General features: G+C 41.4%; 1 protein-coding gene across 1 annotated transcript; it reads right to left on the bottom strand.

Annotated features, from left to right (window-relative positions):
- Positions 1-971: 971 nt before the first annotated feature.
- Positions 972-26,353, bottom strand: glsa (glutaminase a). Its single transcript, XM_073462689.1, has 18 exons — positions 26,021-26,353; positions 14,825-14,921; positions 14,450-14,568; positions 11,407-11,536; positions 11,233-11,312; positions 10,234-10,397; positions 8,636-8,694; positions 5,082-5,114; positions 4,550-4,608; positions 4,341-4,407; positions 4,168-4,218; positions 3,846-4,022; positions 3,627-3,758; positions 3,308-3,400; positions 2,869-2,930; positions 2,716-2,792; positions 2,559-2,622; positions 972-2,292 (listed from the first exon to the last, which is right to left on the bottom strand). Exons 1-18 carry the CDS (start codon positions 26,284-26,286, stop codon positions 2,145-2,147), a joined length of 1,878 nt encoding a protein of 625 aa, XP_073318790.1. The 5' UTR covers positions 26,287-26,353; the 3' UTR covers positions 972-2,144.
- Between the last annotated feature and the right edge of the window lie 1,584 nt (positions 26,354-27,937).

Genomic DNA, 27,937 nt, shown 5'->3' with positions numbered 1-27,937 from the left:
GAAAAGTCAAATCCATATTGCTGATTCTCGTCTTACAATCATCACACTTCTATTGCTAATTGTTGCATCAAATAGTTCAGGTTTGTGCTTCTTTTCTTTTAAATAATTTCAATCAAACTGAACGAACTGATCCCGACCTGAGGGAGAAAAACGTCGCACTAAGTTTGAACAAAATCGGACTGGATTGTTGATATCGCAGACGTCGATTGCCTGGTTCAGTTCGTACAGAAACAACATCCAAACTTCTGGAACGAAACAAACTTTTCACAGAACCACGACTGTTCAAGTATGACAGATTCAAAAACAACAACAACAATCTGTCTGCGTTTTAAAGCTCCTTCGGTTTAGTTTTTAGTGTTTCGGTTCTGTCGTGGAGACAGACCGGACCTTCCTGAGTCCTCCGCTCGAACAAGTGTTCACATACAAACTTTCATAATTCATGTGATACATTACAGTCGACACATTTCTGCACAAAACTGTGATTTTAAGAAAGAAACGATAAAAGTGTTACAGCGTGAAATGAGAGGAGGCGGTGCACTCAACCAAGGAAAATATTTTGGGTTTGTTACGTAGATGAAGTCAGATTTCTGTAGATCCTTTAATCTTTTATCGACTTTAACTCTGCTGACTGTCTGCTACAGTCCAGCAGCTGTAGTGCAGTTTTGTTTCTCATGTTCCCACCTCTGAGTCCTTTGAGCATCAAAGTATGATGGAAACCAGCCGGGACAATATTTATCTTTTGTTATATCGCACATTTCTTTCAATATTTTCATAGAAGTATATCTTTATAATTCTTAACTCTGACATAAACTGAATCAGCAGCTCTGCTCTGGTTCACCAGTTTGGCTTGATTGGTCAATAATGGGACAATCGTTGGTTAGAAAAAGGATCGTTTTAGCTTTTTGTTGAAGCTACATGATACAAACAAGATTTTTATGGCTGCTTCATTCAATCAAACAGGAATATTCTGGATGTTTTAAGCGTCACTTTATAATATTTTCCACATTTTTAGTATTTTTTTACATCTTTGTGATCTTTAAAGTTTCTAATAAAGTTCTGTGGGGTTGAACAATGTTTGGCTGCACTGAACCAGATATTTTCTGTTGTTGAGCGAGTCTCCTTTGACAGAATATCTGATGTTTTGAACTTAAAATATGCAAAATAAAAGCATAAATCTAACTTATTATGAACATGTTGGATCTTTACAGTAATCAAAGCTTCTGTCAGTGCTGGCAGTGTCACATCTGGTATACAAGCTGAACTTTGGCCGACTTCCTCACATTGTTTCCTCAAGTTACAATAAAATAAATATCAAATAAAACAGTTTAATTGTAAAAAATAAAAATCCAGTTTTCGGGGGGTAAAAAAAACAAACAGCTATTAGATAGCAAAACAAAATAAAACACTGTTTTTAAACTCATTTTCAGTTTAAAGCGACAAAAATGTAAATATTAATAATCTAAAGTGTCGTGATTTTGGAGTTTTTTAGTGAAAGGGACGAGAACTTCCTGTTTCAGTGGGCTGATCGACTACAGAACTACAACTATACACCTGTACGTATTTACACTAATATATCCTCATCTCACACACACACACACACACACACACACACACACACACTACATGAATGTACAGTTTATCTTAAACAGATAAATATCACACACACACACACACACCGAGTGTTTGGGGGAAGATACATTCCACCATGTTGTGATGATGAAGTGAGGAAGGTTTGTAACCGTCTTTAACTGACACTCCCTTCCTGTTTTTTTCAAAATAAAGTGAATTTCCCAGCCGCGGCCGAATTTACCCAGCATTCAGCTGTGTGGCTGGTGGCGTCCTACAGAGCTACAGAGCTGATGGTTAAATACAGAAGGAGAACTGAAAGAAAAAGATCGTCCTCACTCAGTTTACATACATCGATATACAAAAACCAACAACATCTACTAACACGATGAGGAGCTTTTACTCTGGAGGGACGCTGGCTGCTCTAAAGGGAGTTTCTTTAGTGTTAATGTGATGTTTTATAGAGTTTCCTGTCTGACCTCTCTGGTTTAAGACCTTTCTCTCCCCTCAGAGCGACTCGTCCTGGTTGATTTTCTTGAACATCAACCGTCCAGCTTCCTGTCTTGAGCCGTGTCTCGTCACAGCATCCCGTCCAGGTTCTTCTCTGCGTTCTGCTTGTCGGGGGTGGGTTCCTGAGGGCTGTACTTGTCGTGGTAGTCTCGGAGGATGGTCACCACGTCGTGGTGGCCGAAGTGGACCGCCTCGTCCATCGGTGTGTTTCCCCACCTGCAGCGGAGAGAGCAGTCAGAGCAGGGTAACCACTAACTGAAGCTGCTGTTAGATAGTTAGCCCAGTTAGCTGTGCAGCTAGCAGGTTATTTTTATTATAAAATTATCTTAAGAAGTTTTTTTTGGCGTTTTTAATGACAAAAAAAAGCAGCAGCAGAAGATTTGATGTTTTTTAAGAGGCTGGAACCAGATGATGTTTGACCTTTTTGCTTGAAAAATTACTGAAAGGATGAAAAGACTGGATGTGAATGGATTTCCTGTTACCTGTCTCTGGGAACTGGGTTGACTTTACAGGCCTCCAGCAGGAAGCGAACCACCTCGGCGTGTCCTGAAACACACACGGAAACACAGACATCAGCTGCCTGAACACAAACACACTGATCATCAGACACATTAACGACGGTATCATCAGTGTTTTTACCCTCAGCAGCGGCCACATGCAGCGCCGTCCTGGAGTCGTAGTCCCTCTGCTCCATGTCCATGGAGGACAACGCAAACCTGGGCAAGACGACAAATGTTAGATAAAAAACAGCTTCCTCGGTAAGAGATGGGAAGACAAAGCGAGTTGGTTTACCTCCTCAGAGCTGAGACGTCTCCGGTGTAAGCAGCAAACAGCAGATTGATCACCGACTTCACCTGAAACACAACAACGAGCACGTTAAACTCCACAACATTTAAAGACAAAAATCGAGTTTCTCCACTCAATACATGACAGTTTTTCTTGGTTGGTGTTACAGATATCTGCCACCAGATGGCGCTGTGCATTAAAAAAGCTCCACACAAGGTCATTGAGCCTCCCGGCCTCTGAGGACACGGTGAGGGAGGAAGTGACGCAGACTGTCTGAAAAATGTTTTACTGCGTTAAAGTGACGTTAAAGAGACTAAAAATAAACCTCCAGAGAGTGAAGACATCACATGATCTCTGCAGTTTGAAGACTTTAACAGGAGGAGGGATGTAGGAGGAAGAGGAGGAGGAGGAGGAGGAGGAGGAGGAGGATGTTGTCAGGACTCACCCTCTGGTCTCCACCCTCCCTGCGAGGATCCAGTTTCTTAGCGAAGTGCCTCAGGTTGTCGTAGTTGTGAAAGTTACAGAGAGAAACCAGGTCCTGAAACAAGAGAACGAACTCATTCATGGACTCGTGTTGGTCGGGTGAAATGACTTCTATTAAAAGTACTTTAATATAGCTTTATTTTTAATATTCTTCAAATATAAACAGAAGGAAAGTGAAACATGCAGCATCGATATCAAAACTAGTCTGTAGAAAACACTTTTATACTATATTTAAATAAAAAATAAAGCAAGAACAGCTGTTGAAGTTACAAAATGCTCACCGTGCAGAACTGGATGCCTCTGACGCTGTTGCCCAGCTTGTCCAGTGGAGGAGACCAACACATGATGCCCATCACGTTTGGAACGACCAGCAGAATTCCTCCAGCGACACCGGATTTAGCCGGCAGACCGACCTGAAACAGAAGAAGAACGACGTGTCGATTCAAAAAGTCCCAAATATTCCAGGAGTGATGTTGAAGTTCGATGAGCGAGATACTGACGTGGAAAGCGAACTGTCCGGAGAAGTCGTACATGCCGCAGGAATGCATCAGACTCAGAGTGTTTCGCACCGCCTCGGGGCTCAGGACGCGCTCGCCTGTGATTGGACAGAAGCCGCCGTTGGCCAGAGTGGCCGCCATGACGCTGGCGCTCTCACAGGTCACCTCGATGGAGCACAGCTGATGGAGACGAAGATCAAGAAAGAACATCGATTATTACTTACTCGTATATATTATGTTATTTCATGAGGAGCTTAAAGGGACAACGACAACATTTCTTCTTGTATCTTGAAGGAAATTTCTTTTGTTTCTGAGCTTTACGTACCTGGAAGTAGAAGTCGAGGATGGAGGTCATGTCTGTGCCCTCTGGAAAACACTGAAGGAACAAAAACACCGTCAATCTGTCGACTCCCACAGCTGCTGCTTCTCTGCAACTTACAAATAACCTTCATCGCTTTAAAGGACAAAATCAAATTATAATCTGTACTTTGACGTTACCTTCTTCTCCTTCAGGTAGTAGCCGATGGCAAAGTTTCTGTCTCCAGACTCTCGCTCCGACTGGAAACTGGGACGCAGAGAAGAAGAGGTTCATGACTCAGCTCAGGTTATATAAAACAAAGACTCAACTCAGTGAAACACAACTATCCTTTAAACATTCATCTCAACATCCATGAGTTTGATCTGCGGTGATGCGTCGTTTGACTCACGTGGCGTTGCTGAAGCCGACGTACTCGTTTCCTGCCAGTTTGTTCATGAAGTTCATGACCTGCAGAGCACAGCAGCAGATGTTAACGACCCGCTAATGATCTATATCGACATTTTAAACACAGTACTGACTGGATAAAATATCACAATGATACAGAAGTTGTTTTAAACAGGCGGTTACTGATTATTTTGGCCACTAGGGGGCAGCAGAAACAAGTTGTCAGAGCATCATTGACGCATCAGCAGCAACAGATTAAAATAATCAGAAATCTACAGACGTCCAATATTCACTCTCTTTTAGCTCTGTGTTTGGTCTCCTCCACCTCCTGAGGTCTCTTTAACTGCTAAATGCTCCACTATGATAAAAAACTGTGAAGATACTTTACAGATATTTTCTTTAAGTATTTCTTGATAAATCGTTTAATCATTTGATCTATAAAATGTCCACTAAACGTGAAAATGCTCGTCGTTATTCCCTAATGTATATGTTGACCAACAGCCCAAAACCCAACACAACAACACAGTGATACTCACATAATCGAACTTCTCAGCGTTGCTTGCCCCTTGCTGAAACACAAACAGAACAAACACAGTATTAAAACTGAATCTCACCATTTTAGACTGAACATCAAACAGTGACCCATGTCATGACATTAGCACTACTATGTATGATCCATATCTCTATGATATTAAAACTACGACAGTGCAAGTTTACATCACTACGGTTTGTAAATCAAAAGCTGAGCTCATCAGTCATGTGACCAATCAAACCAATCGATGAATTAAGATTAGAGGTGGGAGACTAGCTGGAGATGGAGGAGGAGGAGGAGGAGGAGGTGAAGTAAAACAGTTAATCCACTCAGAGAAAACACGATCATGGAAAGTATCAAAGTAAAATATTTAAACTAAACGTGTTCCATCAAGATAAACTACAGAGTGACAGAAGTTTAACTACTGATCAGGTTACTGTCAGTCTACAGGTGTGTTTATGTGGAGTGTGTTTATAGCAGGTGAGTTAGTTTCATTTAAGGTGCGTTCACACTGCGAGCTGCACGATCAACAAGTCACGAGACGTCTTAAAGGGGCACTTATTATTATTATTATTGGGGTTATCTCAGCTAACAAACCAGAAAGCCTGAGTTACAAACTGGAGGTTTAGCATTTAAAATAAGTGCCATTTTAGGCAGATATGGTCCAACAAAAAGATGATATTTATTGCATGATTGGAAATGTAGGATCCAGTGTTTTTCTGTACAATTAAAATCTAAACCTCAGGATATTTTGACCTCTGTTGCTTCAGTCTTGTTAATCTATGTCCAATGCACACCTCCAACTTCTCAGTGAAGTAACTAACTCTTTTTACCTCGATAACGTTATCAGGTTCCCTGTTAGCAATCGGTTTAAATCAGAAATATTACCAAATATGTGTTTTGCTTTCAGAAAATATCCTCTGCCATCATCTTATCGGTCAACTCTCCTTATTCTTGTCACGTGATAATTGAAATGTCACTCCTGCTACTCTGTTGCTGGCGATGTATGGGGGAAACACTTTCGGTTTGTAGTTGTAGCGTCCGTCATCCAACTAAAAGTAAGTAATGTAATCAATGTAACACCGGTAACACTGACTAACGCTGCTTAACTTTGATTTGTAGCGAGTCACGCTCAGCACGCATCAACCAATGTCTGGCTTTACTTTCAAGCTTCCTCTTGCTTTGTCACCGCTCGTCTGAACACACCGTAAAATATGTCTTTAAACATATAAAACCACAACTTGAACAACTCAGTTTGGGAGATCTGTGGCTTTAATTGTGACATTAATATAACTTAAAGTAATATTGGTATAGTTATAAGTATACAGACTCGTTTGACACGTAGCTTGCAGTGTGAATACACATTTTTAGTTTATCATCTACAAGTAGAAACAGATTTTTTAAGGAGATTTTAATTAAGAGCGTCTCTACTGTAGTAACTCAAAAGGATGACTGATAAAGACAAACAGAATCAGTTAAAATCTGAAGAAATTAAAAACATTGAAATCAAAAACAAAGAGGTCCTTCTCTACAGAAGAATGGAGTATGATATAAAACCAGTGTTTATAGCTGTACTGTTTATAATCCAGACGTATAAACAGTTTTGGAGAATGCAGGTGAAAAGTATAAAAAGCCACATTGAAACATTCATAAAACAGCCATGTGAAGGCTAAAAGCTTGTCACAAATCCAGACAAAAGAGGGGAAAAAATAATTAAAAAGGAAAAATTACCAACGTCATTGACCTGTTGCTGTGGTCATAATTTCCCAAAGATCCTAATGCTGTAAAATATGCAACAACACATAAAACCACACAACGAGCCTTGAAAAGGTAACATTGCAAATGAGTGTGAAATCTGAAGTGTAGATCTAGATTCAGAGAGGAGAGAGGAGGCGGGACGCATGCACAGAACCTGGTTGGATCATCAGGATCGATGGATACGATCAACCTGCAGCTACACAAAATCTCAACAGTGATTGGTTGGGATTCAACAGGGGGGAGTGGGATTGGTTGACAGGGCAACTTTTCATATCAGGCGGGAATGATCGACTGTATCCGTCTTCTTTCTGATTAAACTACAAATCAAGAAAATTACTCAGTTGAGAGTTTTCCCGGTCGTCATTCCCGTTTGATGTGAACACAACTGGATGATTCCTCTGCTCATCCGTTTATCCACAGCTAGTGTCATGTGAAATAAAAATAAATAAATCAAAGCTACTCTGAAGCTTTGTTGGTTTTGGACTGAAATGAAAACAAGGACAAAGACACAAGCCTTTTTTAATTACGTCCTCAGTTTCTCTCAAAGCTGACGTACTTGTTTGTGTTCTGAGCCCAATTGTAGGTCATTTTCTAAGATGAGGCTAAAACCTGCAGTCTGGTTTTACTCTTAAAATCCATTTGGCCAGTCAATAAGTCTGGTACTGAAATTGGCCTGTTGCTAAAACTATCATTGATGTAGCCTGTGGGAGCAGCTGATACTGTCAGTTTGCAACTAGCAGAGAATGAGTTGTATTGTGGGTTTCTTTTATTTCTTCCCTGACAGTGTGTCTATGTGATGGCTGAGTGTTGGTCAGGATGTTTTAGAGGCATGTATGAAGATTTGTACTGGTGTACTGGTTGTATGCAGACTCCAGAGAACTTCCTAACTCTGAAATCTTCTCTATCAGTTTAGGATAAAATTGGATTTACGGTATTACAGAAACATGTTGCATAACTGCATTAAGGGAGAAAGAAATCTAAGGATAGGAATGTTAGCTGTTACAAAACTGTCCAAACTAAAGAATTTCCAAAGTTAGGACGACATTGACCCCTGTCCTAAATTCAAGGTCTGTATCACAAGACAATGAAGGTGGTGAACAACGTGAACACCAGAATCTTCTGATTAAAAGGCTGCTCAAACCGTAACTGTTGGAGGAGCTACATGAAAGCTTGAAGCCTGTGGATCGTCTCTCTCTGCGTAATTAAACTGCTCATCGCTCTGCTGGGAAACCTTTGTGATCCTGACTGTTCGCTGGAGGAGCGACGGGTCAGACTCTCCGACAGTTTTAATTTTTTAATTGAGGCCTTAAATCAGCAGGTGGTGCTCTTGTGTCTCTAACGGCTCCCTGAGTGAGTGTGTGGCGGTCAGAGGAGGACGTTTAATGAAACACTCAGGTGGAGGAGCAGTTTCTCTGATTAAAGCTCGAAATGTGGCTGAGCCATCTCCACCCACTCTGAAAACTGTGTGTGTGTGTGTGTGCAGGGTATCTGAGCGACGCTGCTTTCAACCAAATCCCCTTTCAGCATGATTATCTATAACCTTAATCTCTCCGTATACAGTAATCTGGCGGAAACACGTTCTCCACACGATTATAATTCTATTTCATACAATTTCTCTGTGGAAACGACTTTCTCTGACTTTTTTAGCTGCTGTCAGAAATAGAAACAACTAAAACAAATTTCAGGTTTTTACTCTAAAATCACAGACAGTCATGAGGGCCGGAGCCCGATTTATTCTCTTGTATCAGTTTCCAAAATATAAACGACTTAATAATTAATGATGTGGTAAATGCAGCTTACCTTAATGAGGGAGGTACAGACGATAGCGCCAGCATTAACCATGGGGTTGTGTGGTTTATCTGTAGAGACAAAGTAAAAGTTATTATCAGCAAAGAGAAATGTTTACATTTCTGTTCTGTAAATGTATGAAAACGAGAGCATTTTTAATTAAATAATGTCTCATGTGTATATTAAATATAAAATATGAGAAGACTCCTCATGTCTGAATGTAGTTTTTACTCTATTCACCTGTGGTCTCTCCTACGTTCAGTAACACTTAATGCTGGAGGTGAAAACACGTCTGAATAATCCACCGAGTGAACATCAAGCTAACGAGGCAGGTAACTCCACAACCGTGTGTGGTGATAATAACCCACATCCCCTCTGTGTTTTAATCTTCTTATGCAACAGGCCAGAACAATGTTTAAAAAAAATACATCTAAAAATAAACAGCTGGAATATTTCCGCTGCCAGCGGAGTCCTTTGCTCCGTTAGATAACAACAAAGAGAGGAAACCTGGAAACTTTCACACACCAGTCTCCATTCAAAAATACTATATTTTTACACAACCTGCAGCTGCACAGGAAGGACCGACATGTCCACACGCGTGGTTCTGAACAATATCCTGAAAATCAATTTTTAATGTTTTTTAAGACCTCGACAATTTTAACTACAAGTTCTTTGATTGACATTTAACGTATGTCATCGTTAATAATAACCTCCAAAAACAATGAATCCTACATTGCCCATGATGCAACTGGATAGGGCTTTCTGAGATAACCTTGATGACATCACTATGACCTGACGGGGGTCATGAGCTCAAGACATTATGCAACCGTTTATACAGGCTGCACTGATTTTAAAGTGTTAAGTTAGTAGAATACTCTTTTAAATCCTTAATCTCCAATAACAAGTCAACATTTTTAAAGAAAAAAGAGATATTCTGCTTTTTTTCTCTCCTGTAGGGCTGAACATTATTTTTTATTATTGATTGTTTTTCCAAATAATTCTTCGGTTCAGTGTTTGATCCAGAAAATGGCAGAAAATAAAGAAGAAGAAGTTCAAGGTGTCTTCAAATGTCCCAAAAATCAAAGATGATTACTTTAACAGAGAAAAGCAGCAAATCCTTATAGTTGTTTTTTGACATTTTTGGCTTCATAAATGACTCAAACAATTAATGGATTATCAATTTTCTGCCAATTGAGTTTACAGAACAGAACATTTTGATTTTGAACTTTAAACCTTAAAATCACCTTAAATGTCTGTTGAGACAGTTTAGTTTCAGGTTAAACTTCCTCCATCGCTTCACCTGTTGACCTACAGTTGTTGCTGATTGGCTGATGAAAACAGATTTTCCAGGATTGACATGAAATATGAAAACCTGCAGAGCTGTTTGAAAACTAAACGTTACAGAACAGTCCTGGCTGGTTTCTACGGAGCCATGTGTGAGCAGCTTGTTGTATTTCCATGTTATATCGTCTGTTACACACGCCTCTCTGTTTTATTCTGCCGTGCCGCTGAAACCTCTCATTAACAATTTATCTCAGCTCCATAGCAACAGGCCTGGAGATGGATCCTCTTACAGCGAGTGTGTGTGTGTGAGCGGCTCGTTTCCTCACCGTCCTCGTTCAGGAAGAGCTTGTTGAACCGCAGGCCGCTCGGCTCTTTGCCGATGAAGCGGTGCACGTACTCCGTGCCGTGGTCGTGGACGGCGATGGCGTATTTCAGCGGCTTCACGCACGACTGCAGACAGAAGGGGACCTTGGTGTCGCCGACGGTGTGCCTGAGGAGGAGACAGATATTTATCGTACTAGAAATAAAGTTTATTATCATTATTGTTATTATTTTGACTGTCAGTCAGTTTTTTTTTTGTTTGCTTCTTGTTAATTATCGCAGAAGTCTTTCGATGGAAATACTCGACATTAACATTTTGGTCTTGTCTCGTCAATGAAAACAAAACATACTGTTAATAATAGATTTAATAATCAAAGATCTATTTTCAGCTCATCATCGTCTCGTCTTAGTCATAAATAAAAGCTTGTTGACGAACACTTTTCATCATTTCATCAGTTTTTTTAATTAAATCTACTTGGAAATCACTTTTTCCTGTTCCATAAGCCAAAGTCAAAAGCTATCATCTGTGTACATCACAACAGCCCTGCTGACTGCTTTTATTTTGTACTTGTTTACCAAAAACCAAAAGTTTTAATGCCAGGGATGAATCAGCAGTTGAGGTAGCTGCCAGCTCTATTTTAAAAGTGTACTAAAACACATTGAACACTCTCACAACCTCTGACTTCACATATTCTAATGTGATGCCTCTTATTTTTCTGTATCAGTGTCGAGTCTCGCTCTGCAAAGGGCTGTTTAAGTTTACTAGTTTGGATTTCTCAGCCAAACAGCCGACAGTTCTCTCACTGACGACTGCTAATGAACGCCGAGTACCAGAGATGTCTGTCAGGAAAGGCGTACAGTAAACAGGAGCACAGCAAAAGAATTAATCAAAAGCTTGGATTTGATGTGTCGTGACCTTTTCTTTTACATCCACTTTCGTAGAAAACTTTTTGAAAAAGAGTTTAAACTCCTGAATGAAGCATGAATCAGCAGGTCAGTCGTACCTCTGTCCATCGACGGTGCACAGAGCGACGGCCCACAGATCAGGGCTGAAACGGGCCAGCTGGGGAATATAGTCGGCCACCTACAGCAACACGTAACACACAGAAATCATTAAAAAAACACATTTTTGTAATCAGGTTCATCACTTTTATCATGGCAAATGTAGGGTCACTCACCTGCCCTCCTGACATGTTTCTGGCGGTATCATAAAGCTCGTCGATGTGGGCGCTGAAGGACTGGAAGTCCGGGATGACGAACTTCTTCCTGAAGGCCTGAGTCAGCAGGACGATGTTGCTCTGGACACATCTGAGACAGGAGAAAGAAAACTGGTGAGGCCTCCAGTTTAGACTCAGGAGAGCTGTTTCTATTGGTGAAGTTAGGAAGGAACAGTCAGCTGAAAGATTCCCATCGCAAGGAATTATATAGTTAAGGTTTTCCCTCCGGCTACGAAGCCGAATGACTGTAAAATCAATGTGGAGAGCATCAGACTAACATTTAGTTAGTCTGATGACATTCAGTCTTCTCCCAGATCTAGAGGTTGTAGTTAGTCTCCCGTGGACATCTGTAACAAGTTTTGTTGTTTTCTTATTGTCTGCTCTCGTTTTCTAACTTTTTGTGGACCAAACTGGTGACGATAATGGTCCAAAATGATGTGATATTGTACATTTATTATTAAAAAATGTGAATTTGAAGTCAGGTTTGTGCTAACTGAGCATGATTCCCTTCTCTTCAACACTTTACTCATTAGATAGAAGAGAGGTCTAAAGAAATGTGTGGTGTTGGCTCAGTACAGGTGATTATTAACTCGGCAGCTCACTTGTTCTGTGTTTAAAAGCCTCACAGAGCTTACAGTTAAGCCTAAAACTAACAGTGGCTTCAGACTCTTTATTCAGGGTCATAAATCTTCCCTGAACTGGTCCAGTTCTTCACACAGCAGCTGCCACTGAGAGACATCTGCTCCTGGATTTAAATATCATGTAATCAGTGCAGGAGTGTTTTCTTTTGGGAACCTGTTAGCCACCAGGTTTCTGGTTCACTGCCTTCACTCCCAGGATGAGATCTGTCTGCAGACTCAGCTGGTCCAAGTTGGTTTGAAACTGTGGTCCTCACTGCACCCCCACTAAATGTTGTCCAGATTTCTGTCCTGATCCTTTTTATCTGAGCGATTAAGGACCACAGATAGTAAACAAACGACTCCCCATATCCAGGTGGTGGAAGCTGTGCCTCTCTGGTAGCAGAGAGATTTGTGGCTCAGCTATCTCCCTGCATACAACCCTGTGTAATCCCTGTCGCATAGGATCCCTGCACAGACAACACACGCTACGCTCACGTGCCTCCCTCTGTGAGCTCTATAAATAAGCCCGGGGAGCGGATGTGATGGATCCCAGCCAGGAGAGGCGGCGTCGGGGTCTGTTGGCTGAGGATTCAGCTCCCCGGTGAGCCGTCATATGCCCCGACTCGCCACGATGCCGCTACGCAAGCTGTCACCCAGCTCTGTCTCAGCATCGTTTCCTCTGGGGGGGTCACACGGCAGCGGTGCTACTGTAGCGACCCGGGTTTATGTTGTTTTACTCCTCACACAGACGTGTTGGGTTTCCAGCTGTGGTTTCAAGGCAGCTTGTGGGGCAAAAAAATGTGATTCATACTGGTGCTGTGTTAGAGTTTCCATCTAATTATAGTGAGCTATTTTGATAATCGATTAATCATTTTGAGTTATTTTTTTAAGGAAAAAAGTCAAAAATCTCTGATTCCATCTTGTTAAATGTGAATATCTTCTGGTTTCTTTCCTCCTCTATGACAGTAAACTGAACATCTTTGTGTTGTGGACAAAACAAGACATTTGAGGACGTCATCTTGGGCTTTAGGAAACACTAAACAACCTTTTAAATATGTGAAAAAAGGTTGAACGTCTCCAGAAGGAGCCGTGTGAAGTCTGATAAATGTCCCTGAGTCATGTCTGTTGAGTCAGCGTCGTTTTCAGCAACATGTTTGAAACTGAAACAAATCTGAAAGCTGCAGCTGACGAAGCATAACAAACCCTAATCTCTAGCTAAGCTGTCTGAAGTCAAATTGCATTGTGGGTAATGTAGGCCCCAGGAGGAAGAATCCATTTAGTAAAAAGGATGATGCTGTTAGCATCGGAGATTAATAGTTTAAAGATTGAGACTTTTCTTTACCGACAAGCAGATTTCTCACCAACACAGACGACTTCCTGCTGGAACGAGCTTCCTTTTGATCAGCGTGACAGTCAAACTGCTTCTCTGCCACACGAGTCTGTGGTTTCATAACAACTACCCTGTGTTTTACCGCACGCTCGGCACAGAATTGATTTGACCTTTGGTGTAGTTCAGTCAAAGGTCGCTCTGTGAGCTGGATTGCGTCACTCGTTTCATCTTTTACTCTTCTATCAGTTCTATCAGAAAAACCACTGATCTGTCTTTAAATGTCTTCAACAGATGTTTAATGTTATCACCAGACGTTAAGATGTTGCAGTTTACACATTAAGACTGTGGGCGACCATTAAAAACACCTCCTAAAACACGCTGGACAACTAAAACCTTTTATTTCCCAGCCCCTGGAGCAGAGAGAAACTTGAAATAAAGACCATTAAGAGCTTAAGACTTTGGCGTTAACTGGAGGTTATTGCCTTTGCTCTAATGTTCATTAAAGAAAACACACTCACGTTGCAGAAAGATTTGCAAAGCAAAGGCAGGTCTTTCCGAGTGAAACACCCTCGAAAGACTTCTCGTGGGAACATTGGTGAGGGTTGCTAATTTGCTTACAATCGTATCAGATAAAGGTCAGATGTTAATCTCACTTCTTCTCCGATATCACCCTAAAACTCACTACAGTCCTTCTCTCTGCAGACAGCCGGAGAGTCCTTTTGCAAATTGCTTTGTGGAGGTTTCTTTGTTTCCTCAACACGGAGCTCCTGAGTGAATCCTGCAGGATGAAAACCTCAATAACGTTCAAACTGAGGAGTGATGAATAATTAACGACGTGCAGTAACCCTTTTCTGCTGCAGGGCCGTGCAGAGGACTCTGACCGGCATTAATAATTCTTTTAATAGACTCTGATGAAAGATTGATGCTGATAGTAAAGGTGGAACAGCAGCAGGATATTACTTAAAAAGATAAATACAAGTTTCTGAGTCTTTATACCTTGGAAAAACCAACGTATCTCCTTGGTTACACATGAAGGGTTCAAATAAAAACCTACTTTTTGAAGAGGTGTCGGTCGAGCGCCCCGTCAGACGTCGTCTTCACGGTCACCTTCAGCATCTCCATACATTCTTTCAGCCGAGGGTCTCCTGTGCGAAGCCCCGTGGATTTAAGAGCCTGCAGAGAGAGAGAGGAGAGGGAACATGATGATTAGGACAGGCCTGACAACAAATCAATAAAGCTACGAGCCGTGAATTGAGACTCCTGAAGAGCCTCACAAGAGGAGTTATCCTGCTCATAATTCAACCAGGAGACATTCGCTGCCTCAAGTGTGCTATAAATCCTCCAGTATAGGCCTCTTCTGTTTATTTTATAAGAAACTAGTGATTCCAAACATTAATCCTCGGTGATGTTTCCTGTTTTGAGGACTCACTGTGGTGAATTTGTGTGCAGGGATTTTCTCCTGGCCCTCTGCGATGGTGTAGAAGAGCAGGTCCTCCAGGCTGGGCAGGATGCCTGCCTTCCTTCTCCTGCAGGAAACAGAAAGAGAAAAACACACAGACAGAAAAAGTGAGAAAAATAAGTCGACCGTTAGGTGGAAACATGGAGGGGAAACTGCAGCAGAGGGAGGAGAAGAAAAAGCTTTTTGACTGCAAGGAGAAGCTGTGAGTAATAATAAAATACTGCACTGGAAAACATTACGTTACGCTGACCTTATTCAGTTCATAACCAGTGGAAACGACTCGTTCTGTGCAGGTGTTTTCCACAGGTTAACATGCTGAGATAAGGCCACTGTAGTGTAAACTGTTTGTTGTCTACTTGCTAGAACACCAGCCAGGAATGATTTTAGAAAGCTGATTAACATGACCCAGAATGAAACTCTCTTTTTGCATTTATTCTGGATAAATCCCAGAGACGGGAGCAGCAACATAAAGACCAGAAACACAACAAATATTTCATGACGAGTAACCCAGTCTGCCAGAGAGGCGTTGCTGCCTTACAGGCATCTTCGTCCACGCTGAGTGTGAGGTGACGGTGTCGCTGCAATTCAGCCGAATAAAAGCACAATCTGCTATATTGTGATGACTGGGCCATAACTGTGGCAGCTGTGACGCCCCTGGCACATCAGTGCAGTGTTGTTCAGTGGCAGAGAAACGACCACCAGCCTCAGACTGAATGACGGTACAGTCTGCACTGTGGTCGGTAAAACACCCTGAAATAAAGCTCCAAGCAACATCACCAAGTCAGCGGAGGTGTGATTATTTCTTCTGAAGCTGAGGGAGCAGGGAGGTGTGAGCGCTACACAATCATCGCCACAGCTGAACTCTGAGCAGAATCAGATTGTCACACTTTATTTGATTGTTTTTAACGTTCATGAGAAAGAGAGTATCCACGGTTTAAAGTCTGTTTTTTTATCTGTGACTAGCAGGATTTCATTCAAATCACAGCTCACGCAACTAGAAATTTCAATAATCCAATTTTTTTGAATTTTTTGAAAATCTGACCTGCTGGATATTAGGAGCACTTGTGCGACTAATTCAAATGTTTAGTTGCACCACTCCTGACTCATCTTTGGGCATATGTGCAACCAAAACAGTTGCACACTGGTTGCACTGGTGCGCCTGATTTAGGTGCACCCAATAATATATGAATTTAAATTCTCAACAAATTATGTAAATGATTGTTACAGTGACGATAAATGTTTTCTCATATATTTTTATTGGGTAGATTTTATAATTAATCAGACTAAATTTCAAAATGTTAATTTGTCGCACCAGTGCACCTGAAATCTAGTAGACCTGACAAATTTTTGTGGATATATGGGACCAAAATATATATTTTTTTATTTCAGTAAGAAAAATATTTTATATTTTTTTTCTTAATCTGACCTGCTGAGTGTTAGGAGCACCAAGTGCGACCAATACATATGTTTAGGGGGTTTATTTAATTGAAAGAAGAGCAAAGAACAGCACTGACGGCTTCTCTCGGCTGACTTTGATAAGAGTTTGATTCATCAAGATTGGCTGAAGTTCATCCAATCACCTGCCAAGTATTGTTTGAAAGTGTCTGCCATTTTCCAAACAGTTTCGAGCCAGATAGCACACATGGGCCCCTCAGACGTTGGCCGTTATGTTGGAAAGACGTATTATGGGTAACCAACATGGCTAAATGGTGGACATGGACACACATGTTGCTTTGTGCTCACACAGCAGTGAGGTTCACTGTGAGTCATCTAGCAACATGCTCACAGGCCTCTCATTGTGCTCGATGGGCACTTTACATTTCATTTTGAAACCACTGAATGTGTTTATTATCTCCAGTCTTTGTCCTGCTGTAGTCCTGTAATATGCAGCTGCAATAACCTTTGTTCCCCACGGTGATCATTGAGTTAATTAACTTCATCTTCACAGCATCTGATGAATGTTGTAATGTCGCGTGTCGGCCTGGCTGGTGTTCTGAGCTTCAGCAATAAGTCGTCTCTGGGAGGAAAGTTAGTAGCGTGTCAGGAGGCAGACGGGGCGAGCGGCTCACAGCAGGCTCTCTGCTATGATTCATATCAACACCAAATTGGATTTGTGCAAAGCTCTGGGTGCCCAGGCGCACGCTGTCCTGCAATGCATCATGGGGCACGGGCCTGTGCGCTAGGAGAGGATGTCTGAAGGTAAAGCTTTAGTTGGCAGGTGGCTCCTCGCAGCAGCCGACCAGATATAAAGCTGAGTTTGCATCCTTTGAGACATGAGAGCAGAAATCTACCAGTTTGTCACGTCAGCCTGAGCAGGAACAGGGTTTCCTCTGGACTTATTCAGGAGCAGTGAGCCATGTGCATGACAACCATAAAGAGGTCAACTGAAACTGGAGATTTTCATACATTAATCAAGTCCTGAACCATTTTTCTGGATCGTGGCTTTTTCCTTTCTTGTGTTCAGACAAGAGGATTATTCTATGTTTTACATTACTGCCAACAAATCCCAGGAAAAGACCAAAAATGTCTTTTAAGCCATCATTAAAATGTTTCCTGGACCACTGTGGTGAAGAATAAACAGAGGAAACACTGAGACCAGGTCTTTGACCGTCACTTTTTTTGCACTGACAGTTCCACTCAGAGTCAAACGTCAGAAATTCAGAGGGAGAAAATTGGGATTCAAGCCAAGGAAACAAAATAAACTGCTCTATCACTGCAACAGTCATGTTAACTCCAATTTATGAAACCTTCATAGCTGTTCCTTTACTCATCAGATGTTTTCAGGGTTATATACTGTGTGTTAAATAAGGTTTGGTGATTTCCTTCCGCTATCTGCATGTACTGTTTCCAAAAGCCCCGTCGCTACATGACCCGACAACAACAACCTCCAAGCTCGCAGCCTACACGCTGAAACAGTAATCTGTTCACTAAGCGCACGAATGTAAACAAGCTAGCAGCTGTTACCTTTTCTTTTGTCAGCCCTTTTGATGAAATAATCTTGCAGCTGTGGGTGTCTGAATGACTTCTCTTAACTTTCTTAGTCTAATACATAAACAAAATGAACTCACAGGATATCAAGAAAATAAATATTCTTCTAAATTAAACAGAAAAGAATGAAAGTTTCTTTTACCAAACTAAAACGAGCCTAACTGCCTCGTTAACTCGTTAATTACATTGGAAAATATTGTGGCTCTACACAGTGTTTTCTTTCACTCCTTCTTCAGAGGGAGAAAATTCAATCAGCAAAATAAAATGACAGAAATCACCAAAGAAACCCAACAAGCGATGGACTTGATAGCCAATATATTTGTCCAATCAGCAAACCATGATGTCAAACTTACATCCCGACTTTAATTATCGTGAGAGGAGCTTTCTCCAAGAGGAAACCTGAATTTCTGACTGTACGACTCACGTGGAGCGCCAAAAAGTTAAAAATACAGTTAAGAAGTCTCATGTACTCCGGATAGGGGTGGGCGATCTGGACAAAAAGTAATATCATGATCTGCTGGTCAATGAGGCTCCCTGAAGTTTGATAAACAGAAGCCGATCGTTGACGTCTTCAACATCTAACATCATCAGATCGCCCGCCCCTGACTCTGGATTATCATGTTGCTGCGTCTTTACAGAACCTGCAACCTTTTCCATTAATCGTTAGCGAGCTCTGATCTCATTAATGAAGATGCCTGCTGGTGAGGAAGGAATACACATCAGAGAGAGTGTGTGTGAGGAGGGAGGAAGGGACGGACGGGAGGACGGAGGTGAGGTAGAAGGGAGGGGCTTCAAGCGCAGCCGCTGGGAGGAAGTGAGGTAATTTCAAGGTAAAAGCGTTAATCGGCTTTCCGCAGAAAACCTCTACTTCTACTGGAAGACAGATTATTCAAAAAAACCACTAAAACTAAAATAAAAAATAGAAACATACTTACAAATGCAAAGCAAGCAGATCAACAACAGGGAGAGAGTGTGCAGAGGGAATAATACTGAATTAGTAACAGTGAAAATGGCATTTACAGAACAATATGAACACTGAAGCAAACACACAAAATGTACCAAATATTCACATCGTTCATTAACGTTTAAGTGCTGCGTCACACAGACAGAGCTGCAGCGACCAATCGATTACGTTTGGTGTCAGTTTGAGTCCAGATCGTCTGATTCCAGCTTCTTAAATGTGAATATGTTCTGGTTTCTTTCCTCCTCTGACAGTAAACTGAGTATCTTTGTGCACAAAACAAGAAAAACACGTTTCTGACATTTTCTCGACCAAACAACTAATCGATTAATCCAGAAAGTAATCAACACATAAATAAATACAAGATTAAAACGTGGATAACGATGGCGTCGTGTCAGAAACCTGAAAGAAAAACACATTATTTGATGAATCAAAGAATCGTAATATGCAACAATTTGAAGCAGCAGCTCGTTCGGTATCCAAAAATAAACATTAAGCTAACTTAAATCCAGTGTGCCTGATTAATAATAACCACCCAGTGACACCCACTCCCCCTTAAAGTCAATATGAGTCTGCTATGAAATAATTCTGAAGTAGTATCCTCGTTCTGATAATGAGGTCTGTGAGAGAAGAGTTCACCTCTGGGAGCATCATCACTGCCAGGTTAGAGGTGTCCACTGAACATCTGGACCGGCCTCATTAATCTACCTCAGCTGCTCTCATTAGCGCTCTCCTGCCTCCCTCTCTGTGTGTTTTTAAAGGTCAGCAGTGATTCAACACACACAGTTTGCCCAGAGAGGAGAAAATAACTCGCTGTACTGTAGAGAAACTGAGGCGTTTTATGTCAAAACCAGGCTGTGAACAGAGAAGCTAGCTGTGCTTTTTCTGTAGAGCGATCTCAGTCTTCTCGAAGTAAATTAGTTCCCAGGTTTGTTTATATAACTCCAGTCCAGGTTCAAGATTGTGACACCGGGAATCCAGGGTTCACGTCCCAGTCTGTGGTTAGGTTTAGGCAACAAAATCACTGTGGTTGAGGTTAGAAAAATATATTTTCAGTTCGTGAAACATACTTGGCAATTAATCTGCAGGATTCACTTTGGTTACAGTAGGGAAAGAAACTACGGACTAAAATTGACATTTTGTGCCAATGTACCTGATTCCTATGTTGCATTTCTTAAATATAGTAGAGTTGGGACAATAAGACACTGAAGTGAATTTCTATTATCTGAAAAACTGTGAATCAGGATTATAAGGGCTGCACGATGTTTTTTATGACATTTGTTGGTGTCTTCGCCACCTTTTCTTACATGTGGAGAAGAAGATTTGTAGGACGGATCGCTGTAGCTCTACAGTATTTCATTATAATGATGTTTCTCATATATTTAATTAATAATTGTGCAGCCCGATCAATAGTTTGGATGTTTTGTCACAGGTGAAGACGCTGCGACCGAGGTCGATACGCCGTTTAGCTGCAGCTGATCGGACAGCTGGTCCTGAGGACGCTGACGGCTGAACGGAGGTCCTTCTTCCGCCCCACTGATGTCTCCTATCTGCTGTGATGCTGGGGTTATAAAGTTTTTAACTGCAGACAACCAAATATGATTTGTTTAGAGTGGTTTAGGTCATTCTTCTACAGGATTATGCCAATTATGGTCTGTTCCCAGCTCCTCCAGTTTGATGGTTTGCTGTGTTTTTTTAAGTTTTGAGTCATCGTGAGTTTAACATTTTTGAGTTTTGGACAATAAAAGATATTTGAGGACATTTCTTTCGTCATTTTAAAGACCAAACAATCAGGCTAATGGAGGAATTTGACCGAATACCTGGCAGATTTATCAGTAAAGAAAATATGTGCTATGTGATAAGTTTCCGGATTAACTTTCAGCCAATGAAGTAGAATCTACACTGTGTAAAGACCCCAATAACTCTGCTTTAGATTATGTTATTTCATTTTTCTTTGACACACTGTGAGATTGGCTCATATTGGCGCTCCGAGGTCAGCGTCTGATAGAGTCGTCTGCAGTGTGTGCTGTATTTATTCGACCCGATCGATGCTGCTGGTCTCACTGCCTCACAGATGTCATGACAAATCGGTGTGGAGGGTGGAGGCAGACGTTAAAGTGGCAGCGTTGAGAGGCGGCGCTGCACAAATCAATCTGTGCGAGTGACTCATCTTCTCCTGGAGGCCCTGACAACTGCTGGGCAGCACGCCAGCTTCCAGGCTTTGGTGCAAAAAAACTGTGGATAGATGATGTGGGCGGGATAAGCTCCCCTGCATTACAAACACTTTTAACCCCTTATCAGCCGGAGCACAGCCTCGGGACTCTCAGGACCAGACTGGAGTCGAGGCGGAACGCTGTCGGGGCCCTCGGGACCTCAAACGCCCCGTCCTGGATATTATATTTAACAGATTTATTCTCGTTGTTCTGGTCTGATTTAGTGACTCTTAACCCTCGTTATTCTTCATGTCTGAGTCCTCTGCTGTTTGAGGATGGACGAAGTCATCTGTTGATCAATTTTTGGATTTGTCAATGAATGTTTGTCTATAAAATATGATTATTTATTAAAATCAACCCTGACAACATCGAACATAATACTTTGTCTTTGACACTACACTTACCTAAAGATATTCACTGTAGAGAAGCTGTAACCAAAGCAATGTTTGACATGTTCGCTCGATAAACATGATAAATTGATTTTCAAACCTACATACGACCCAACATCACATACACACCCGACCTACTTAATTCAAACCAGAAGACTAAATGCCTCAACAGGGTGTCCACATGATGTGATGACTCACTGCCTTCCACAAACTGAGAATGAACAGCCAATGTGTTTCTCAACAGTGGTTGAAGGTCTTGTTCAGACTGCCAGCGCAAATCTGTTTTTCAGCTAATCAAGATTGATTTTAGGAAGTTAAGACGGCGAAAAAAAACACATAAAAAGCAATTTTTGGTTAAAAGGACTCTCTGGACGCTCACTCGCAACGAAGGAAAACAACGATGACATGAGTCCAGAGTAGGGATGTGTGGATAAAAACAATAACTAACTGGTTAATTGTTACAAAAAAGGACTAAATGCTGTAAAATACAAGAGGTGTCTTCCTTTTGGTCCGATGCTTGTCAGAGTTAACGTTGAGCTAATATCTGCTAGGGCTAGCTTGACTTTTAGCTCATCCTTCTTCTTCATCCAGTAGCTCTCGATGTTATAACGTACTCAGGCTCGAGGTTACGTTAACGAACCAGCTCTATGATCCCTCACACTCTACCCCAAAGCTCCTCGGACCAGAGGATCACACCATCTCCTCCTGGCTAGCAGCGGCGTGATCTGTGGCTGCGTTCACTCCTCATGCGACCACGCTGGAAGCTGCGTCACCAGCGTTTGTAGTTACTGACGGCTGAAAACAAATCTGATTTGTCTGCAGTGTGCACAAATGTTGCTTCATCCTGCAGGAAGCTGCTGCTGATTTCTCAAACACTGATCTTTACTGCTAGCAGAACAAGCTGAGACTGAGATTAACCTCCGGGGGAAACTAGATGTTGCTGAACACCAGTCAGCTGAGCAGAGTGACTGCCTAAACATGGCCGACCGCTTAAGCAAATTGTCCATGAATGGAAACAAATGGGACAACGTGGGCCTGCAGGGGCAATGAGGCATTTTATTACCATAGAAACTCTCTAAAGGGAGGATCCAGGCTGCTGTGGTGGCTGCTGGCAGCTGCTCCGAATGTTAAACCAAGGAAACTGACACTAACATCTTTATTTGGACTTAACGTGCTTCAGCAGCTAACGTTTATACTAGAATATCACCAAACCCTGTCTAATACATCGCCAATAACCAGATTACTGTGGGAGCTCTGGCTCCAGCTGGATTGATTCAGTCCAGCTTGTGAAGTATGTGATGCATGCAGAGTCACCGTCAGAGGAAGCATCGCATCACATACCAGACAGATTTCCATCTCATTAAAACAAAGCACACATCAGACTGGATGCAGGGAGAATACCAATACAACCACAGACCAACCAGGGCCCAGAACATGAATAATCATGTGTAGTACCTGTCAGGGAAGGCAAGGATATCTGGTTTCACATGTCAGGCTTCAAAATGGAAGAAGGATGCTTGTAAATGTTCAGATTCGTGCCGGCAAACAACGAGCTGGCAAGTAGGAACTGAAGTATGTCAGAAGCCGATATGAATATTGTATTTCATGACCAAAACCAGTCTTTGGTTCAAGCTTCTCACATGTGAGGATTTGCAGCTACAATCTTGGACATTTTTCACCATTTTCTGGCTTTTTTATGGACAAAGCAATAAAATAACTAGAGCCCAAATGTTATATCAGTATTGGAATATTTTGCTCCCTAATATTTGGCATCGGTCAAGCTCTAACAATAAGATTTAGATTACTGACTGATGAAATAATAACGTTGCAGCCCTGATGGTACAACAACAAGTTATTGGTTTGTTCTTGCAGAAATTTCAGTGTTGCACCTTTATTCCTGTTAGCAATCATATACATTAGTTGCTAAGAAATTAAAGTGTGTTATTGGGTGTAAAAAGTTAGTCTGGACTTTCAAAACGTTTCTGCTGTGTAGCGTAAAACTAAATAAGTTTGTATTTTGTGATTTCTACTCAGAATTGAAGACTCACTTCTCGATTATTCAATTGGTTGTTTGGTCTATAAAATGTCAGTAAATGATGAAAAGTGTCGATCAAGATTACGTCCTCAAATGTCTTGTTTTGTCCTCAAAACGAAGATATTCACTTTGCTGTCATAGAGGAGGAGTTTGGGATTCGTGTAAACTGTGAACATCCTTCTGTAAATCACGATGCAGCAGTCTGTGTTTGAGTCAACGTGCTGTACAAACAGTCCCAGAGCTAAATAAAAAAAAAATCATTAAGGGATGTCGGTGTGTTTTAAGTGGAATCAGGAGGCCTTATGTTTTGGTGTTTGTGGTCATTAAATGCTTTCACTGAGAGGACTCTCATCCTCTCTCACTGCTTCCTCCTGTTGAACAATCACCTCTGTCACACACTCAATTACAGCCTTATCGCTCGACTAACAACGCAATAAAACACCGATAACGACGATGTAATAATGCTCCAAATGACACTTAAATGTCAACAATGGCCTCTAAATCATTCTGCTTATCAGAGACGTCAGCTGAAATCTGTAGCTGATTGTTTTGACGGCAGATTATCATTTTATTTTACATTAATACCTGATTATCTATCGTTTATTATCGTATAGAGCTGTGATATCATGCTGCTTTCAGCCCCGCAAATATGGAGATTTCCTGCTTTTCTCTGTTTTATATCATATTAGGCTGAATAACTTTGAGTTACGGGTTGACAAAACAAGTAATTAAAAGGCATCAGCTTCAGTTGCAGCCCATCATCCTATTAAAGTACTTTAACCTCATTATGTGTCAGCTAATTGAACGATGACTTGGTCAGGATCAGTTTGTTCTTGCAGATTTTCTCTCATATTTTGTTCTTCTTTTACCATATTTGCTTGTTAAAGCATCACAAATACCAAACCAGGACTCCAAAATATCAAAACAAGACATTTAAAGACGTCACTTACGACTTGATTTTCTTTACTCTCTGACATTTAAATCACTTCTTAAAACACACTTTTATAGACCTGCTTTTATGTGAAGTCGCCCTTTTAAACTGACTTTTCATCTTTCTATCTTTTACTGCTCTTAGTCTATTTATCTGTTTAATTCCTCTCATGTGATGTCTTTTTCTTTCTGTCCTTTTCTGCTTGTATTTGTTAATTTTCAATCTATTTATTATGTGATGTCGTCTTCTTATCGTCCTCCTACTTCTTTTTCTGGGATTTTGCCCGTTTGACGCCTTTTACTTGTAATGACTCATGTTGTCTTTTTGTGTTTTTACATCTTCTGTTCTGTCTTCTTGTGTTTACTCACCTTAGACTAGACTTTCTTGTGTTTGGCTTGTCTTTAGTCTTGCTTTTGCACATTTCTCAAAGCAACAGTATTATTTTAGAGACAAACAATTAACCGATTAATCTAGAAAATAATGAAAATGATTGCTAGTTGTGGCACCAAAACACTATCTGCCGGTTTCAGCCTGGTAATTGCGTAGATTTACTGAACTTTTCTTCGCCATTTTGAGTGGAAATCTGTGTTTTTCGGGGCTGTTGAATAGAATGTGGTTTCTGTTGATTCCTGACACTCGTGCCATTTGATTAATATATTACATCACTAATTGGAAATAACCTTTAGATGTTTTTCCAGATCCAGTGATGACTGACCTTCATTAGACATTGAGTTGAGGCTTGCTCTGCCTGCAGGGTGCATCAAACTAATCACAGCAGACATATATTTTATTTTTGCAGTTATATTATCATTATCAAAGGTAAGAGGAGCTGGTAACAGACTGATGAATCTGTGAGTTTAACCTGCTGGACTGTGGATGAAAGCTTCTTGCTGCTCGTCACGATACCTGGAACGCTGCACATGCATGCTTCCATTTTCGGACATAAGATAATTTAAACCTTTTTTTCCCTCTTTTTACATCCAGAAAAGTTCAATGACAACCACTTCTCTTACAGACACTCGTTAACATCACAACTATATTTGAATGCTGTTGAAATAATGATGATATAATGTGTTTTTACAGCCACTTAGCTATCACGCCCTGGTTGCTAACTACAGGCGCGCACTCAGCTGTTCACCGGGTCGTTCCTGAGCTGACCTCCGCCGGTGAGCGAGGTGTCACCGGCCGCTTCTGGCCGTGTTCCCCCTCCACTACAGCCACGACGAGCCTTGTTAGCTCAAACCCACACGGCTACATTGGTTGGTTAGCTGGCTGGCTAGCTCGTCTATCCAACTAGCTAGTTAACAGCTAGCCTCTTTACGTGGTGCGCTTGTAGACCCTCAACGCCGAACTACGTTGAAAAAAATCTACAACTTGATTTTAAAGTTAAAAGATAAATGAAGCAAATGAATACATTTAATAAGAAGTTAACATTAAGAGTCACTCTTTAATTCGGCATGTATTCTGCATGAAAAAAATAAATGTATTGTAATGAAAAATTAAATTTAAAGAACGGCTCCCAGGTGTCGTCAGCTTTCCATCCACGATAATCGCTCCACTAAATTGTCGGTTTTTCCTATGAGGTTCGGCCGTCAGCAGAGCTAGCGGCTAACATCTCCCCACAGACCCGGAGGGTTAACGCTACTCACTTTTCCGCCGCGGAGTCCTTGGAAGCTTCATTCTGGCCGTCACCTTTGGAGCAATAGCCTCTCACGGTGTGCCTCCTGGCGAGGTGCGGCGGGGCTCTCCACCCGGCGAAAGCCTTCCCTCCGCCCGGCGACCTCCCATCCGAAGCAGCGCCGCCGCTGCTGAAGCAGGCGGAGGCTGCAGGTGCGCCGACTCTACCTGCCAACGGACGCTTCAGCTGGGTCTGAAATAACTCCTTGAGCGCTACCGTTGACCGAAAATGTAACATTTCAATCCCGAGGAGAAGAAGAAGAGTGTCCGGATGGTGTAAGTGCAGTGAGGCCGAGCGGGGAAACAGCGACTGTCGGCGGCTCAGCTCCTGGTGCGAGTAACGGTTCCTCCGGTGACTCAACACACAAGCTTCCACCCCGAGACTCAACCTACCCTCGGCGCTGTGAGCGTTCTGATTGGAGGACGATACCGCTTATCTGCATCTGATTGGCCGAGAGGGCTGTCGATCATCAGAACTGCCCCGCCTACTGTTGGGTCGTGTTATCTCCATCACTTCGCCCGTCGGTGAGTATTTTATAAAGATTACTCGTGTTTACTTACTTTTATACTGTTTTAAAGAGGTTTTACTCTCTGATAGCGGTTTATACGAGACACGCGAGCACCGCAGAGATAATATATTAGAGTTTAGAGAGGAAACATCATGGAAACGTTGGCTAAATGACAGAAACAACTTGATTTTCAGCTGCGAAACAGAAAAGTTGGATGAAAAAAGTTCAATAACTACCAGAAATTCATAAAATCCCTCTTAAAAACCTTAAAAGTTGACTAGTATGCTGTAAATAGAAACTCTGAACATGAACAATTAACTTCGACCCAAGAAAACCGTCAGGAAATGTTCCCTCAAGGTTATTTTTGGTAACCTTTAGAAAATATTCCCTAAAGATTCTCTGAGAGTGTTTTTGTGTAACTTTCAGAAAACCTTCAGAGAATGTTCCATAAAATAAGCTTCAGGGAACCTTTAAGGAATTGTTAGGGAACATTCCCTGAAGGTTCTCTTCTGTAGCCTTCAAATAACCTTCAGGGAATGTTCCCTAAAGGTTCTTTGAAGCGTATGTTTGTGTAAAATTCAGATAACCTTTAGGGAACATCAACTAAAGGTCCTCTGGGGGTATATTTGTGTTATCTTCATATAACTTTCCATGACTGTTCCCTAAAGGCTCTCTGAAGCTTATTTTTGGTAAATTTTCAGAGAACCTTTAGGGAACATTCCCTATCGTATCCTTTAAAGAACTTTATAGGAATGATCTTTAAAAGGGTTGTGCTTACAAAAAGGGACTGTTCCCTAAAGGTTCTCTGTGGGCATTTTTGTGTAACCTTCAAAGAAACTTCAGGGGATGTTCCCTAAGGGTTCCCTCAAGGTTATATTTGTGCAACCTTTACAGAATTGTTCGGGAACATTCCCTGAGTGTTGTCTAAATGTTATTGTTAAAAAAAAACTGGGAACGTTCACTGAAAGTTCCCTGAACATTGCTGTGAAGTTTCTAAATGACCATTACAGCCACTTTTTGGAGCGACATTATCAGGTTAATCATTAAGCCACAGTGAGGCGAGGACAGATTTCATGATATTTATATTTGAGGTACGGAAAAGATACTTTCCCAACATCTGTCTCACTTCTTACTGTCATTTTATATCATTATTTTCTGCTGAATATCTATTTTTCCGTGCAGCTTGTTTCCTTTTGATCATAATTAATGTTCCTTTTATCAGAAATGTGCTTTGCATTTTCTTATTTGTACATGTTTTACATGGATTCTGTTGTAAATGCAGCTTCGTATTTAATTTCGTGTTTAATAAAAAACAACCAGGTGTCCACATGTCACCCCTGAAACTTTACTGCTGCATGACTGACCCTTGAAGTCCTGATA

This window comes from Pagrus major, chromosome 24 (genome assembly GCF_040436345.1).
Source record: "Pagrus major chromosome 24, Pma_NU_1.0".
NCBI lineage: Eukaryota > Metazoa > Chordata > Actinopteri > Spariformes > Sparidae > Pagrus > Pagrus major.
The sequence above is the reverse complement of the archived record's forward strand: the minus strand, read 5'-3'. Positions and strand labels throughout refer to the sequence as shown.